Source organism: Pristiophorus japonicus, chromosome 5, assembly GCF_044704955.1.
Source record: "Pristiophorus japonicus isolate sPriJap1 chromosome 5, sPriJap1.hap1, whole genome shotgun sequence".
NCBI lineage: Eukaryota > Metazoa > Chordata > Chondrichthyes > Pristiophoridae > Pristiophorus > Pristiophorus japonicus.
The window spans coordinates 264,309,895-264,326,898 of record NC_091981.1 but is presented as its reverse complement, the minus strand read 5'-3'; the positions used below and the strand labels follow the sequence as shown (position 1 = coordinate 264,326,898).

The 17,004-nt window shown below is 46.0% G+C and overlaps 1 protein-coding gene across 1 annotated transcript in view; it reads right to left on the bottom strand.

The window, feature by feature from the left end:
* Nucleotides 1–17,004, bottom strand: part of vipr2 (vasoactive intestinal peptide receptor 2) — a gene marked incomplete at its 5' end in the record, with an annotated part of 192,328 nt that overhangs the window by 99,379 nt on the left and 75,945 nt on the right. The window contains 1 exon segment of the mRNA XM_070880248.1: nucleotides 12,176–12,203. Within this exon segment, the coding sequence (XP_070736349.1) occupies nucleotides 12,176–12,203 (28 nt within the window).

Here is a 17,004-nt window from a genome sequence, read left to right as displayed (position 1 = left end):
CTGTCTCTCTGTTTTTACCACCAAAGTGGATAACCTCACATTTATCCACATTATACTTCATCTGCCATGCATTTGCCCACTCACCTAACCTATCCAAGTCGCTCTGCAGCCTCATAGCATCCTCCTCACAACTCACACTGCCACTCAACTTAGTCTCATCCGCAAATTTGGAGATACTACATTTAATCCTCTTGTCTAAATCATTAATGTACAATGTAAACAGCTGGGGTCCCAGCACAGAACCTTGCGGTACCCCACTAGTCACTGCCTGCCATTCTGAAAAGTACCCATTTACTCCCACTCTTTGCTTCCTGTCTGACAACCAGTTCTCAATCCACGTCAGCACACTACCCCCAATCCCAAGTGATTTTTCTTTGCGCATTAATCTTTTGTTTGGGACCTTGTCAAAAGCCTTCTGAAAGTCCAAATACACCACATCAACTGGTTCTCCCTTGTCCACTCTACTGGAAACATCCTCAAAAAATTCCAGAAGATTTGTCAAGCATGATTTCCCTTTCACAAATCCATGCTGACTTGGACCTATCATGTCACCTCTTTCCAAATGTGCTGCTATGACATCCTTCACTCTTCTGCAGCCATCGCCCTCCTGCAGCAGCACGCGCTGCTCCCTGCAGTGGCCCCGACCTGCTGATGGTCTTGCAGGCTGGGACCGCGCCGATTTGGAATAGAACTGCACCCACACCACATGTAGAGCCTGCGGATTTGATGCTGCTAATTTATCAATGACAGTAAACATAATGTTGATAAAGCAATATGGTAACAATGGAATTAAACATAACTGTCCAAAGAGAATTGAGCTACACCTGTTAAGTAGAGCAGAGGCTGGGAACAGCGAAGAAACCAGGCTTCCCCTCGGGTTATGGAGCTCAGGCTTGGCCTAAGTTTGGTCAGAAGAGGAACGGGCAGACTGGCTCCCTGGAAAATTAACTCCCAATGCAGGGATTTGGAAATGTTCAAATTTTGCTTTAAGATCCATAAGCTGGTCATCAGAAGAACATCCACGTTCGGAGGAAATCAGAGTGAGTGGAAAATATCGAGCTCCAGGAACCAGCAAGCGGGGGAAACCACTTGATAGGTGGTGAGGGAAATACGTACCAATTTGTTATAGGAACATTTCTGCGAAAGCAGCAGAAGCAGGAGGTCATGTGATGAAACCTCCAGGAATAAACCCAACCCAAGTTGCGAACCCTAGGCCACACTGTCATACAGTGTACTTTCCAACTTGCAATTGGCATCAGCAGAGACATTATGCTGAAGGGATACCAATCATAAGGACTTTTTAAAGCAGCCAGGTAGCTATCCAGTTGGCTGAGATCACTGGAGAAGTTCATTCTAAAGGTCTGCTAATCCTTTTGTACTGAAGATTGCAAACGATCCCTAAAATGTCAGCCAAACCTACAGTAAAGAGCTTGATGTGTTCCAGCCAATATATTAACATAACCAAGATGCAAGGCAGATTGTATCTCAGCACCTGGGCCAGGGAAACTAACAAAGAAAGCAGACTATAAACCAGGCTGTTCAACAAACCTGCAGTTGATTGAATCCTTGCTAACTCCAGTCTCACACCAACATGGTTGACCATGTGGTTGACAGTAAGGAAGAAAGCTGTAGATTGCATGAAGATATCAATGGACAGGTCAGGTGAGCAGAAAAGTGGCAAATAGAATTCAATCCGGAAAAGTGTGAGATAATGCAATTGGTGAGGGCTAGCAAAGCAAGGGAATATACAATAAATGGTAGGATACTAAGAAGTGTAGAGGATCAGAGGGATCTTGCAGTGGATGTCCACAGATCCCTGAAAGTAGCAGGGCAGGTAGATAAGGTGGTTAAGAAGGTATTCGGGATACTTTCCTTTATTAGCTGAGGCATAGATTATAAGAGCAGATAATTTATGCTTGAACTATATAAAACACTAGTTAGGCCACAGCTTGAGTACTGCGGGCAGTTCTGGTCACCAGATCACAGGAAAGATGTGATTATACTGGAGAGGACATTTACGATATGTTGCCAGGACTGGAGATTTTAGCTATGAGGAAAGATTGGTAGGCTGTTTTCTTTGGAACAGAGGAGGCTGAGGAGAGATTTAATTGAGGTGTATAATATTACGAGGGGCCTAGATAGAGCAGATAGGCAGGACCTATTTCCCCTAGCAGAGAGGTCAACAACCAGGGGGCACAGATTTAATGTCATTGGTAGAAGGATTAGAGGGGACTTGAGGAGAACTTTTTTCACCCATTGGGTGGTGGGTGATTGGAACTCACTGGTATGAGGTGGTAGAGGCAGAAACCCTCACCACATTAAAAAAAATTCTTGGATGTGCACTTGAAGTGCTGTAACCTAAAAGGCTACGGACCAAGAGCTGGAAAGTGGGATTAAGCTGGATTGCTCTTTTTCAGCCGGTGTGGACACGATGGGCTAAATGGCCTCCTTCTGTGCGGTAAATTTCTATGATTGACTCTGAACTGCCCTCTGATGTGGCCCAGCTAGCCACTCAGTTGTATCAAACTGCTACAAGCAGTTTAAGAAGAAGTCCCACCACCACCTTTGCGGGGCAACTAGGGATGGGCATAAAATACCAGCTTTGCCAGTGAAGCCCACATCCTGAGAATGAATTAAAAATAAATACATTCGATTCCAGGTTGGCCACGAATATTTTCCATATCTTGCATGAATAACTGGCTATTTGCTGTACACACTGTGTACTGAGAATTGTATGTTTCTTGGTTCTGCATCATGTTGATGCAGAGGAGCTTTTGGAGGCAATTTTAATCTAATACTCCCATGGGAAAACTGACGGGCAACCCTGGTCTTAAATCTCACCCGATGTTACTCTCCATTGAAGTCAGTGGAGAGTAATCTTGGGTGGAGTGTGAGAACATTAGAATTAGGAGCAGGAGTAAGTCATTCAGCCCCTCGAGCCTGCCCTGCCATTCAAGAAGATCATGGCTGATCTTTGACGTCACATCCACTTTCCTGCCCAATCCCTATATCCCCTGGAGTCCAAAAATCTATCTATCTCAGCATTGAATATAATCGACTCAGCATCCACAGCCCTTTAGGGTGGAGAATTCCAAAGATTCCCAACCCTCTGACGTTCCATCCGATCCCTTTATTCCCGTGCGGCAAGTTAGGTTAAGAGGCTCCCCTTTATTCTTGAACATGTGGGAAAAAGCTTTTGCATATCTTCCTCATCCTGTTGCCAGAAATGTCAACACTGGACAATTCCTAAGCCTGAGATTTTCAGGCCGGAGCTGTATATCCGAAATGTTACCTTGCAACAAAAACACAAAACATGGGCCTTGAATTTCCCCAGGCTTTCTGCTGCTGCACTGTTGTAACTTTGCAGCGGCAGTAAATTGCACGGAACAATGCATCATCACGTGGGCTGCAGAGGACAGGTAACTGGCATTAATATATAGGAGTGAAATTGCCACCTTCTTTAAGGCCCATTACCGCCTCTTAAGGCCTTTCTGACCAGGGGCAGGCAGCAGGGCCGACCCATCCGCAATTGCCCCCGGGCCAAGGGCAGCAGAAACAGGTTTCCGCAACGCCTGGCGTTCTGACCCCTTGTCGACCGCGTACTGACCTCTTACCACATGGCGACGACCCCTTTTCCGCCCCGCAGGGGAAATTTCCCCGTGGGAGCACAGCCGCTGCTGGTCAGTGCCCCGACAGCTTTACGAGGCGGGAAGCTGCTAGTGGCTGGGCAATGCGGGCGCCCTTATAGGGAGGCCACACCGATGGTTTGTCCAGGCCACCAACAGGCAGCCTGGCACTACCTCTTGGGTGCCGGGCTGTTGGCCCGGCCAACCCCTCCCTGGTGAACCAGAGGGCTCCACTGAGGACTCACAGCATACCGCCCCTTTCAGTGGAGGGGAGGGATGTTGCGACACGCTGCGTCATCACCGCTGCACTCCCAATCCAATCCTGCCCCGATACCAACTCCAAAAGCGCCCCAAAACACTGGGAGGCGGTGTCAGGGTTAAAGAGCCAAATTTTCTGGCTCTTCCTTCTGACTCCCAGTAAATTTCCGCTTAAATCAAAGTGCCCCCCTCAATTTCTCACTGAGGTCAATTTCTTTTTCAGTCCTTTTTGCTTTATTTTTCTTCATCCTTTCATAACCAGCCAAGCTGTGGGGTTTGTAAATACTTTCTCCGACAACTTAGACAACTCGCAAAAGCTGATCAAAAACTTCAAAAAAGCTGACAGGCTCCAACAAAGCTGTCAACATCATCAGATCTCTGAATATAAGCCAGTAACGTATAAGAACATGTCTTTATGATAAAAGTACACAGGCTTTTCAAACGTAAGCAAATTCCGGACCAATATATTTTTCTCTCTAGCTTGGCCCAGAATTTGTGATCAGCAGCAAAGTGAAGTGCTCCATGCTGACCCCAAAGTACGCTTCACACATGGAAGGATCTCGCGATCCCTGTGTGGAGAACTTCGAGTTTTCCAACCTTCGATTCAAACCAACAAAGTGTAGTGGGGATCCCCTTGTGCAAACTGGAGGCACTAATGGGTCTATAAAAAATGGGCAATTTTGCTCCCTTTGTTGTTATTAAAATGGATAAATTTCATACTGCACAAAATTAAAATTAGTTTTCCAGTTCCTTAACATCTGTTTAGCTGTCAATATGCTGTCAAAACCCCAGTTACACCTATTGGAGGAAAAACTGCTCTCCGCCCGAGACGGGGTGCACCCTCCATCTTTTTAAGTTTTTCACTGCCACCCCCCTTAAATCTGTGCCCTCTGGTTACTAACCCAGTGGAAACAATTTCTCTTTATTTGCTCTATAAAAGCCCCTCAAAATTTTGAACACCTCTATTAAATCTCCCCTTTTCCATATTCACCAGCTCCCAAGTGGTTCTCAGGTTGGTTTCAAGTCCCTCCCGTCATCCTCTTAACCCTGCCCTGCTCTGTTTGCAGTGGAACCTAGCAGCACTGTTTCTTCTGGAGTTTGTGGGTTCACTTGAAGAGCACCTCATTAACATGGGGGTAGGAGGCTGTAGGCGTCAGGTACCTGGAAACCCTCCCAACATTAGAGGAGAATTCTCCAGTTCCCTCCCCCCACTCCCAGCCATTCCAACGACCCTGATCACATTTCCCTCAACTCCCTTGGTAGTGGAGCAGATCTGTCCTTAGATTTTGTTAAAAAAATAATTTGCTCTCTTCAGGGGTCAAAGCTACTCCGATGGTGGGGCCCACAGTTGCCCTTCTGGAGGCCAGTTTGCTTCCAATGATACACTGGGTCTCAGTGCATCCTACAGGGCAGGATCTCTCGGCTTAGGGAGTCCCCACACCTGGCCGTACCTGGCTGTAAAGTGCTTTGGGATGTTCTGAGGTTGAGAAAAGTGTTTCTTTTATAAAAATTGTTATCAATCTATAAAGATGGTACAGATAATTATTTTTATGGTTAAATTATGGATTAATGTAACGGTTAAATAGGGGCTCTTGTTAAACCACTGGGGATATTTCCTGAGTAGCGCTGATGGTGGCAGCCTTGCCTGCCAATAGCTCATATCAGAAGATCACAGATGAAATTCCCTACTTCCTGAATGCTCATGAAATTACATAGAATTACATTACATAGAACTTACAGCACAGAAACAAGCCATTCGGCCCAACTGGTCTATACTGGTGTTTATACGCCACACAAACCTCCTCCCACCCTTCTTCATCTCACTCTATCAGCATATGCTTCCATTCCTTTCTCCTTCATGTACTTATCTAGCTCTCCCTTCAGTGGATAAATGCTTTATGCCTCAACTACTCCTAGAGGTGGCAAGTTCCACATTCTAAGCATATTATTTTCATTTACTGATGCTTTCAGAAAGAATTGAAACCAACAAATCTACATTACTGAATAATGTAATAATCTTTTGAAAAATTAATTCTCGGGTCTTGGGTGTTGCTGGCCAGGCTGGCGTTTGTTGCCAATCCCTTGCCTTGAGAAGATTGTGGTGGTCCTTGTCCTTCAAAGCAGATTGATACAAAAGTGTTACTTGTTAGGCCACTGCAGAGGAAAGTTTAGGGTCAACTACGTTGGTGTGAGACTGGAGTTACAAACAGGCCAGAAGGAGTAAGGGCGGCTACTTAAAGGACATTAGTGACCCAGTTGTCATCTTTATGACAATCCAAGAGTTCATGGTCACTTTTACTAATACCAGCTTTTTTTTCCCAGTTAAACTAAATTCAAATTCTCATACTGCCATGGTGGTATTATTAGTCCAGGCCTCAACAATTGATAGATTTTTGATAGGCAAGAGTATTAAAGGTTATGGGACCAAGGTGGGTAGATGGAGTTAAGATACAGGTCAGCCATGGTCTAACTGAAACAGAGAAACACAGAAAAATAGAAAATAGGTGCAGGAGTAGGCCATTCGGCCCTTCGAGCCTGCACCACCATTCAATAACATCATGGCTGATCATTCACCTCGGTACACTTTTCCTGCTTTCTCTCCATACCCCTTAATCCCTTTAGCCGTAAGGGCCATATCTAACTCTCTCTTGAATATATCCAATGAACTGGCCTCAACAACTCTCTGCGGTAGGAAATTCCACAGGTTAACAACTCTCTGATTGAAGAAGTTTCTCCTCATCTCAGTCCTAAATGGCTTACCCCTTATCCTTAGAATGGTGGAACAGTTTCGAGGGGCTGAATAGCCTACTCCTGTTCCTTAAATGCCTCTGGATTACTAGTCCAGAAACATAACCACTACACCACCATAGTGCAACAACTTAGTCACTGAGTTTCCTGCATTTAATATGATAGGTCCTTACTATACAGTATAAATGCACACAAGGCCCAGACTTGAGAGAAGGTCACTCTGTGACCAGTTACCTTTATTACCAAGACCTCAAGAGAATGATAGTGGGTGGAGCTTCCCTTTTTATACCTGAAAGTCCAGGTTAGGAGTGTCTCCCACAAGTTCGCCCCCCTGTGGTCAATGTTCTCAAGGTGTACAACTTCGCTTAGCTTACACATGGGTTACAATGATAGTTGAATACTTAACATCACCTCCCCCCCAAAGTCTTATTTGGATCACAGGTTAAGTCTCTCTGGTGGTTAACGCTCTCTTGTAGAGCGCCTGAGTTGGGGCTCTGGTTGTTGGGTGCTGGCCTGAGTGTCTGTTGTTTGCGGTGCCTCAGGCCTGTCCGGACTGCCCACAGTGACTGAGCTCTCCTCCACTTGGTTCCGGTGTTCGGTCACTTATGGTGGAGTAAACTCTACGTCGTGTTCTTCCTCTGCTTCTTCTATGGGGTTGCTGAACCTCCTTTTAGTTTGATCCATGTGTTTGCGGCAGATTTGTCCATTGGTAAGTTTAACTACCAAAACCCTATTCCCCTCTTTGGCAATTCCAGTGCCTGCAAGCCATTTGGGCCCTGCAGCGTAATTAAGGAAAAAAACAGGGTCATTGACATCAATACATCGCACCCTCGCATTCCTGTCATGGTAGCCACATTGTGACAGACACCTGCTCTCAAAAATTTCTTTCATAGAAGGGTGTATAAGGGATAACCTGGCTTTTCATTAGCAGCTCTGCAGGTGGGATCCCTGTGAGCGAGTGTGGTCAGGATCTATTGGCCAACAGGAGGCGTGACAAGCGGCTTTGTAGGGACCCCCCTTGGATTCTGAGCATCCCCTGTTTGATTATCTGCACTGCTCGTTCCACCTGGCCGTTTGAGGCCGGCTTGAATGGTGCCGTTCTAACATGGTTAATTCCATTGCCTGCCATGAAGTCCTGGAATTCAGTGCTTGTGAAGCACGGGCCATTGTCGCTGACCAAGACATCCGGTAGATCATGGGCGGCGAACATTGCCCGTAGACTTTCTACCATGGCAGAGGATGTGCTTGAATTTAAAATGTCACACTCAATCCATTTGGAGTAGGCGTCTACTACAACCAAAAACATTTTTCCCATGAAATGACCTGCGTAGTCCACATGGATGCGTGACCACGGCTTGGCGGCCCAGGACCAGGGGCTAAGAGGTGCTTCCCTGGGTGCGTTGCCCAGCTGAGCACATGTGTTGCACCTGCGAACACAAAGTTCCAGGTCTGCATCTATCCCTGGCCACCAAACGTGTGACCGGGCAATTGCCTTCATCATGACAATGCCCGGGTGCTCATTGTGAAGTTCTCTGATAAACACCTCTCTACACTTCTGGGGCATGACTACTCGGTTTCCCCAAAGTAGGCAATCGGCCTGATTCGAGAGTTCATCCTTGCGCCTATGAAACAGTTTAAACTCCTCAGGGCATGCCCCATACGTGGCTGCCCAGTCCTCATTCAGGACACATTTCTTAACTGAAGATAGTAGCGGGTCTTTATTTGTCCAGACTTTAATCTGACGGGCTATCACAGGTGAGCCTTCGCTTTCGAAAGCTTCAACAGCCATGACCATCTCAGCATCATGCTCAGTTGCCCCCTCAGTGGTGGCTAGTGGGAGCCTGCTGAGTGCATCGGCACAGTTTTCAGTGCCCGGTGTGTGCCGAATTGTGTAGTCATAGGCGGCTAATGTAAGTGCCCATCTCTGTATGCGTTCGCATTTATGGCCTTGTTGTTGGCCAAAAGGGACGTTAGGGGTTTGTGATCTGTCTCCAGCTCAAATTTCCTGCCAAACAGATACTGGTGCATTTTTTTTTACTGCATATACACATGCTAACGTTTCCTTTTCTACCATCCCGTAGCCCCTTTCTGCCTGGGACAGACTTCTGGAGGCATAAGGTACCGGCTGTAACTGACCATTGGCATTCACATGCTGCAATACACACCCGACCCCATAGGATGACGCATCGCACGTTAAAACTAGTTTCTTACACGGGTCATATAACGTTAACAATTTGTTGGAGCACGTCCTCCAGACCCAATCGCGACCTTTGCGTAGGAGCACGTGTAGCAGCTCTAACAGTGTGCTCAATTTGGGAAGAAAGTTGCCAAAATAGTTCAGGAGCCCCAGGAACAAACGCAGCTCCGTCATGTTACGGGGTCTGGGTGCTCTCTGGATTGCTTCCGTTTTGGATGCAGTAGGTCTGATCCCGTCTACTGCTACCCTCCTCTCCAGGAATTCTACCTCTTGAGCTAAGAAGACGCACTTCGTCTTTTTCAGTCGCAGCCCTACCCGGTCCAGTCTGCGTAGCACCTCCTCCAGGTTGTGGAGGTGTTCTTCAGTATCGTGATGAGGATGTCGTCTTGAAAAACCACCGTCCTTGGAATCGACTTGAGGAGGCTTTCCATATTTCACTGAAAGATCGCGGCGGCCGAACGAATCCCGAGCGGAAATCTGTTATACTCAAACAACTCCTTGTGTGTTGTGATGGTGGTCAGCTTCTTCGATTCACTCGCCAGCTCCTGGGTCATGTAGCCGAGGTCAGGTCAAATTTTGAAAAAAGTTTGTTACCGGATAGCGTCGCAAAGAGGTCCTCTGCTCTCGGAAGCGGGTACTGGTTTTAGAGTGACACCCGATTGATGGTGGCTTGTAATCGCCACATATCCTGACCGACCCATCCGCCTTCAGCATCGGCACGATCGGGCTCGCCCAGTCACTGAATTCGACTGGCGAGATGATGCCTTCCCTCAGCAGGCGGTCCAATTCACATTCTATCTTTTTCCGCATCACGTACGGCACCGCTGTGGCCTTGTGGTGTACTGGCCTGGCGTCTGGGTTTATGTGAATCACTACCTTGGTCCCCATGAAAGTGCCGATGCCAGGTTGAAATAATGAGTCAAATTTGTCCAGGACCTGTGAGCATGATACTCGCTCCACAGAAGAAATTGCATTGACATCGCCCCATTTCCAGTTCATGACAGCAAGCCAATTCCTCCCCAGTAGTGCGGGACTGTCCCTCGGGATAATCCAGAATGGCAACCTGTTCTCCGAATCTTTGTGGGTCACGACTACCGTGGCGCTGCCTAGCACCGGGATGATCTCCTTTTTATATGTCCGTAGCAGTGCGTCAATCGGCAATAATTTTGGCCTCCTGGCCTTGGACACCAACAACCTTTCGAACTGTTTGATACTCATCAGGGACTGGCTGGCCCCCGTGTCTAGCTCCATTAATACTGGGATGCCATTGAGGAGCACTTTCATCATTATCGGTGGTGTCCTGGTATATGAACTGTATATGTGCTCCACATGAAGTCGCTGAACTTCAGCTTCCAGCGATTTCCCCCAGTATTCATTTGGCCTCGTAGGGCTTACATCGGGCCCGTCCTCCTCGTACATCAACCTGGCTGCAGGCCTCCTGCACATACACGTCAAGTGACCGCTGACGTTGCAGTTTCTGCAGGTATATTGCTGATACCTGAAAGCTCTGGTTGGGTGTTTGCCTCCACACATCCAGCATGAGTTGGAGGCCCCATTGTTGGAAACAAAAGGTCCATTTGACTGTCTCTGTAGCTGTCCTTAAGCGCACCATTAACAGGAGTTGATGGCCCCATTACTGGCCGCATTTTCCATTGCGATGGCATGAATCGGCGTTCAGCTAGCCATTGCCTCTGTTGAATTCCCCCTTTGGGTTTGACTGCATGCTGGGGCATGTCCAATTGCCCTTGTCTACCTAGAGAACTGTGTGCCGCGTTAACAATGTTGACTCCCTGGTCGTTTGCCGCATTTGAGCCAAGATTTTTGCCATAAACCATTCTGGTCTCTTCCTCCCCTGAGATAATTGTCTATCAGAGCTGCCGTTTCCAAGGTCAGGTCTTAGGTCTCAATCAGTTTCCTGAAAACCGCAGCATGCCCGATGCCCTCAATAAAAAAGTCTCGCAGCATCTCCGCTCTGCATGCATCTGGGAACTTACATCGGCTCGCCAGTCGCCGGAGATCTGCCACGAAGTCTGGAACGCTTTGCCCTTCTCGCCGCTGGTGTGTGTCAAACCGGTGTCTCGCCACGTGCATACTGCTCGCTGGTTTAAGGTGTTCCCCGATCAACTTACTGAGCTCTTCGAACGTCTTGTCCGCCAGCTTCTCTTGAGCTAGAAGGTCCTTCATCTGGGAGTACGTTCTGGATCCACAAACCGTCAGGAGATGAGCCCTGCGTTTGTCGGCCGAATCCTGTCCCAACCATTCCTTAATGACAAAACTTTGCTGTAGTCTCTCAATAAAGTCGTCCCAATCATCACCAACACAGTACCTCTCTTCTGAGCTGCTAGTGGCCATGCTCGCGTGGGTTAAATCCCAGTTTCTCGTCGCCAATGATAGGTCCTTGCTATACAGTATAAATGCACACGAGGCCCATACTTGAGAGAAGGTCACTCTGTGACCAGACACCTTTATTACCAAGACCTCAAGAGAATGATAGTGGTTGGAGCTTCCCCTTTTTTACCAGAAAGTCCGGGTTAGGAGTGTCTCCCACAAGTTCGCCCCCCTGTGGTCAATGTTCTCAAGGTGTACAACTTAGGTCCGCTTATACATGGGTTACAATGATAGTTGAATACATGACATAATGCCGCAGTTATACTGTACACTTGGCATCAAGGTTGTGTGGTCTTTTACACCATGCCAAGTGTGCACTGTAATGTTGCTCATTTCATAGAAAGCAGTAGTTTAGTGACACAACTAGAAGGAATACTTCACGCTGTCAGTGCTGCTTTACTGAACCAACTATCGTGAAGTTGAATAGAGCGCGGGCATTCTTGCATGCTTCCAGTGGTAGAAAAGGACTGACTCTTCCATCGACATCTTTTCCCCAACGTTAGAAATTTCAGTGGCAGCCTGAGGCCTGCCAGGTAAGCTCTGTACACGTTTAAATATGTCGATGCTGAGAATGGTGCAGGCAAGCAGCATAATCCAAGCCGCCTGAAGGAATGAGTCTCAGAGACACTGCAGATACTGCTCCACTTAGGACAGCCAAAGCCTTGAAGAGTAGAGATCATAAGGGCAGCATCTGTTCAAAGAAACTAAAATTAGGGCTGTGTTTATACTGCAACTGTCGTGCGACTGTCGAGTGCTCTCCTCTTCATAGTAACGCGAAGGCTGCAGTGCAAATCCAGAGCCCGGGCTTGACCGGACTCCAGAGTGAAACGGTGCGAGGCTCCCTTCCAGACGGTCCTGACACCGCTGGAATGCTATCCGGGTTTCAGAAGCCCCCTTAGACCTGGAATTAATTTAAATATTTAGGGAATACGAATGCTCCCGTTTGCACTTTCTAAACATTTGAGCTTTAATCACCGTGAGAGGAGCTGAGCCCAGTATAAATACAATGCAAGAAAGCTGGTTCTTAGTACGCATTAGACATAAGATCCGTCTCGGCCTTTATAGGGATATCATTTCCTTTGTGCACATAGAAACATTATTTTATTAAACTGTCTGTATAAGCGAATGACAGGTCAGTAAAATAACGTTTCTTCAACTTAACACATAGAGCAACATATTTGGCACATGGTTTTCCCAAACTCATTTTACAAAGTGGTACACCTACCTCTTGCTTAGATAGCTTGTAGATGAGAACTATTAAAAAAGTCACATCCATATATGGTTTGATCAAATGCTTTGGCTGTACAAAAGCATTCATGTTGTTTATGTTAGAGCTCAGCTTTAAATCATGTAATCTCTGTCATCTGTGTAAACAGTAACTTAAGATATGGGCCGATTTCTCCAGTAGATCTTTCAATTTAGTTGACCCATCTTCAGCTCTATGGATATCTATGGTAAGGAAATTCCGGGAAATGATGGTCAAGAGTTTTTAAAGGGAACAATAGATAGGTGAACGTTCCTGTCCTGCGAAGCTTAGTTGATCACTGTGGTACAGAGACTCCAATGAGCAGCCTCGCTGGGAACACCCAGCTCGGGAATCAGCCCTTTACATCCTGTCAGCTGCTGAGACTCACAAAATAATTTTGACTGAGATTACACAGCATTGAATAAACTCAACGTCAAATCTGAGGAGCAAGCCTTTGTCTTGGTGGTAGCATTCCCGCCTCTGAGTCAGAAGGTGCAGGGTTCAAATCTTCACTTGCATACATCTGAAGCAAGAAGACTTGCATTTATCTAGCGCCTTTGACGACCTCAGGATGTCCCAAAGCGCTTTACAGCCAATGAAGTACTTTTGAAGTGTAGTCGCTGTTGTAATGTAGGAAATACAGCAGTCAAATTGTACACAGCAAGCTCCCACAGACAGCCATGAGGTAATCTTTTTTTAGTCATGTTGTTTGAAGGATAAATATTGACTGGTACACCAGGACACACCCCTGCTCTTTTTCAAAATAGTGTCATGGGATCTTTAATTTTCCCTTAAGAGGGCAGACAGGCCTTGGTGTAATGTCTCATCTGAAAGACTGCACCTCCAACAGTGCAGCACTCCCTCAGTACTTCATTGGAGTGTCAGCCTGGATTACGTGCTCAAGGCTCTGGAGTGGGACTTGGACCCACAATCTTCTGACTCAGAGATGACAGAGCTACCATCTGAGCTGAGGCTGACATACATCTAAAACTATGGATATTATTAGGTCTCGGTGTCCTGATTTAGGAATTATCTATAAATGAAGCAACAGCACAAAGAATAACTCTTCAGACGCACAAAATTCAAACAGAACAAAGCAGTAAGTAAGAAATATAAGCCCAAACAAAACTGATATTTGTTGCCTGGGCTTCATAGGCCAGATTGCCACAAACTCAAAGTGACCAGACTTTTGGACTCTAGCGGAATCAAGGGATATGGGGATCGGGCGGGAAAGTGAATCTGAGGTTGAAGATTAACCATGATCTTATTGAATGGCGGAGCAGGCTTGAAGGTCCGTATGGCCTACTCCTGTTCCTAATATTTGTGTTCTAATGACTATAGGCGCTGTGGTAACTTTAACAGTCTCAGCAGAATAATATGATTCTTTGCTCTTTTTTTGATGATTTTCGCTGCTCATGAATGTAAGTGATAGCAGTGTTTCCTGGGGATGACAACAGTGTACGTCTGTTTGTTGATCTAAGCAGGCTGGGAGAGCCAAAGGATGGGCGTGAACCTTGCAGTACATGTTCGCTGGTATTATTGGTAACTGGGATATAGTAGTTAGCATCTGATCTGCTGGGGGTTTGGGGAAAATTGTATTCCCAGGTGCTCCATAACCTTGCACACCAGTTGGCTAATTAGGATTAGTATTCAACTTTGTGAATTCTAGGTCCCTGAAACTGAAACTAGGCAAAAGCTCACCGCTGATCTCTACTAAATGCAACAGAGAATGTAAAATGAGTAGATATTTTTAAATAGTTTAAGTAGACAACATTAAGGTGGCAGGGAGACTGGGCAGTCGTATGTATTACAGCTTCAGCCAATGCATGGTGTGGCAAAGTGTAAATACAGTAACTGCATCTCTCCTCTTTCTGGCTCAGCACATTGCCTCCAGCCATGTTGGGAGTATTGGATTCTTATCGGGGGAAATCCTGGGTGCAAATCCCAACAAAGGCTAAAATTCGGCCTCACAGCTCGCAGTCAGCGGTATAGCTGGTGCATCAGAGGGAACAATCACTGCGCTGCTGATAATGCAGGGTTTAATCACAACGGCCTACTCTTTGACCTAATACAATCCTGAGTCTCTCATTCTGTCTGATGAAGTTTCACCTGCAATGTGACCTCTCATTGCAAACCTTAATCAGCTTACAACGCTGTGATGGCTTGGCATTGACAATTTGACTTTGGTTTGCAGATTCCGGTAGTTCGTTGGGTAACAGTGACATGTAGCTGAAGATAGCCACGTAGCACTGAGATGAATAGAATTACCACCTTACTCATCAAAAAAAAACTAACTTGAAGCTTGCAGAATAGATTAAATATCAACATTCGAGAGTTTAATATTTTAAAGTGAAGTGAGAGAAATATACAAACAACAGATTTGGAGCTAGGGTTTCTGCCTCTGTGCTAACTGGCCTGTGATAGTGAATGTGACAAAATCACCAGCTGTCTAGCACGGAGGTGGAAAATCCTGGCCTTTATTTCTTGGCAATTTTCATCGAATGAGGAAACAATACCGCAGGATAGTTGAGGTTGAACATCTGAATGAATGGCGGAGCAGGCTCGAAGAGTCATATGGTCTACTCCTGCTCCTAAGAGTGTCAGCTGTGGCTCAGTGGGTAGTACACTCCCCTCTGAGCCAGAAGGTTGTGGGTTCAAGTCCAACTCCAGTGACGGGAGCACAAAAAAAATCTAGGCTGACACTCCAGTGCAGTGCTGAGGGACCCTGCACTGTCGGAGGTGCCGTCTTTCGGATGAGACGTTAAACCGAGGCCTCGTCTGCTCTCTCAGGTGGACGTAAAAGATTCCATGACACTATTTCGAAGAAGAGCAGGGGAGTTATCCCCGGAGTCCTGGCCAATATGTCCTGGGAGCTTACTTGTGTGCAAATTGGCTGCTGCGTATCCTACATTACAACAGTGACTACACTCCAAAAGTATCTCATTGGCTGTAAAGTGCTTTGAGACATCTGGTGGTCGTGAAAGGCGCTATATAAATCCAAGTCTTTCTTTCTTTACTTCTTATGTTCTTATGTTTACTGTTGGCCACCTGAAGAAAGTAATGAGCTCAAACACCCTCTAGTTGACAGACTTGAAGCAAAATTATTATTACGCTTAGAGTTCAAACATACAATGAAGGATAATGACAAACTGGAACGCTTGAAAACAGATCACTCCTGCAAGCGGTCTGGGTGCCTTAGGTTCAGAAGCGTGCCCATACTTCCCAATATCTAATTATATAATAGCATGTAATAGGGTGGAATAATCATAGCTCCTTGCGATCTGAACTGGATATTGTGTTTTTCACACAAGCCATTACATACACGTCCCCTGATCTTTCTAATGGTGAACCGGGTAATACAAAGCCAACTATGAATCATCTAGCTATTTTATTTCACAGCGCATGACATATAGAGCAGCAGTTACTATTGCACACACTTATTCAAATCAGTACAACTTGCCTTTGTGTAATAGCACAAAGGTTGCATAGTGGTTATGTCCAGAGGCCTGGCAGCTGGGGAATTTAAATTCAGTTAATTAAATAAATCTGGAATAAAAAGCTGGTATCAGTAATGGCGACCATGTAACTACCGGATTGTCGTAAAAACCCATCTGGTTCACTAATGTACTTTAGGGAAGGAAATCTGGCGTTCTTACCCGGTCTGGTCTATATGTGACTCCAGACCCATAGCAATGTGGTTGACTCTTAACTGCCCTCTGAAATGGCGTAGCAAGCTACTCAGTTAAGGACAATTAGGGATGAGTAATAAATACTGGCCTTACCAGCGACACCCAGATCCCATGAATGAATAAAATTAATAATACAAAATTAATGAACATGCTATGCTCCCCTACATTAGTGCCCCATCAGTGCTTGATGTAATCAAAATAACTTCTAAACTATTGCCTTGCATTCTAACCGTTGCTAGGCCTGATTGCTTTCGTAGCTTTCTTTTTTTACAAAACCTGGCTGATCCAGCCACCTTACTCCATTTTTTATAATCTCCTTGCAGTCACAATAGAAAGGCCTATACCAGACAACCCGTGCCAAACGCCCAGGACCAGAGGGGCACCTCAACACAATGAGCGCGAGGTGTTTATCGACTGCTAAGACAGGCTTATGAATTGCTTGTCATTTGCAGCCTTTGGGGAAACAACAACAAAGTCGAGCTCATTAATATTTTAAACCACCTTTCATCTCAGCAATTTTTTTTTTTACTTGCGAGAATACACTTTGCTTTAAAACACAACCATAAATCCGTTCTATGGAAAAATGGTCAAAAAATACCAAGGTGTGACCTGGTGCTTCATAGGAAGCATTCAACATTATCGTTACTCAGGCATTTACGTCTCTTAGTGATTTCATTGGGTCTGCTGTCCCAGCTTGCTTTGGGACTAGGAACCTCCACACAAGAGCACTGATTATCTGTCAAAGCGAGCTCTATCTGCAGTTGTGGATATCAGTGGGTGGGCGCATAGCACTTCTTATGCAATCTAACCTACCTGGAATATTGGACCTGTAGTTGTTCCAAACAGCTCAGA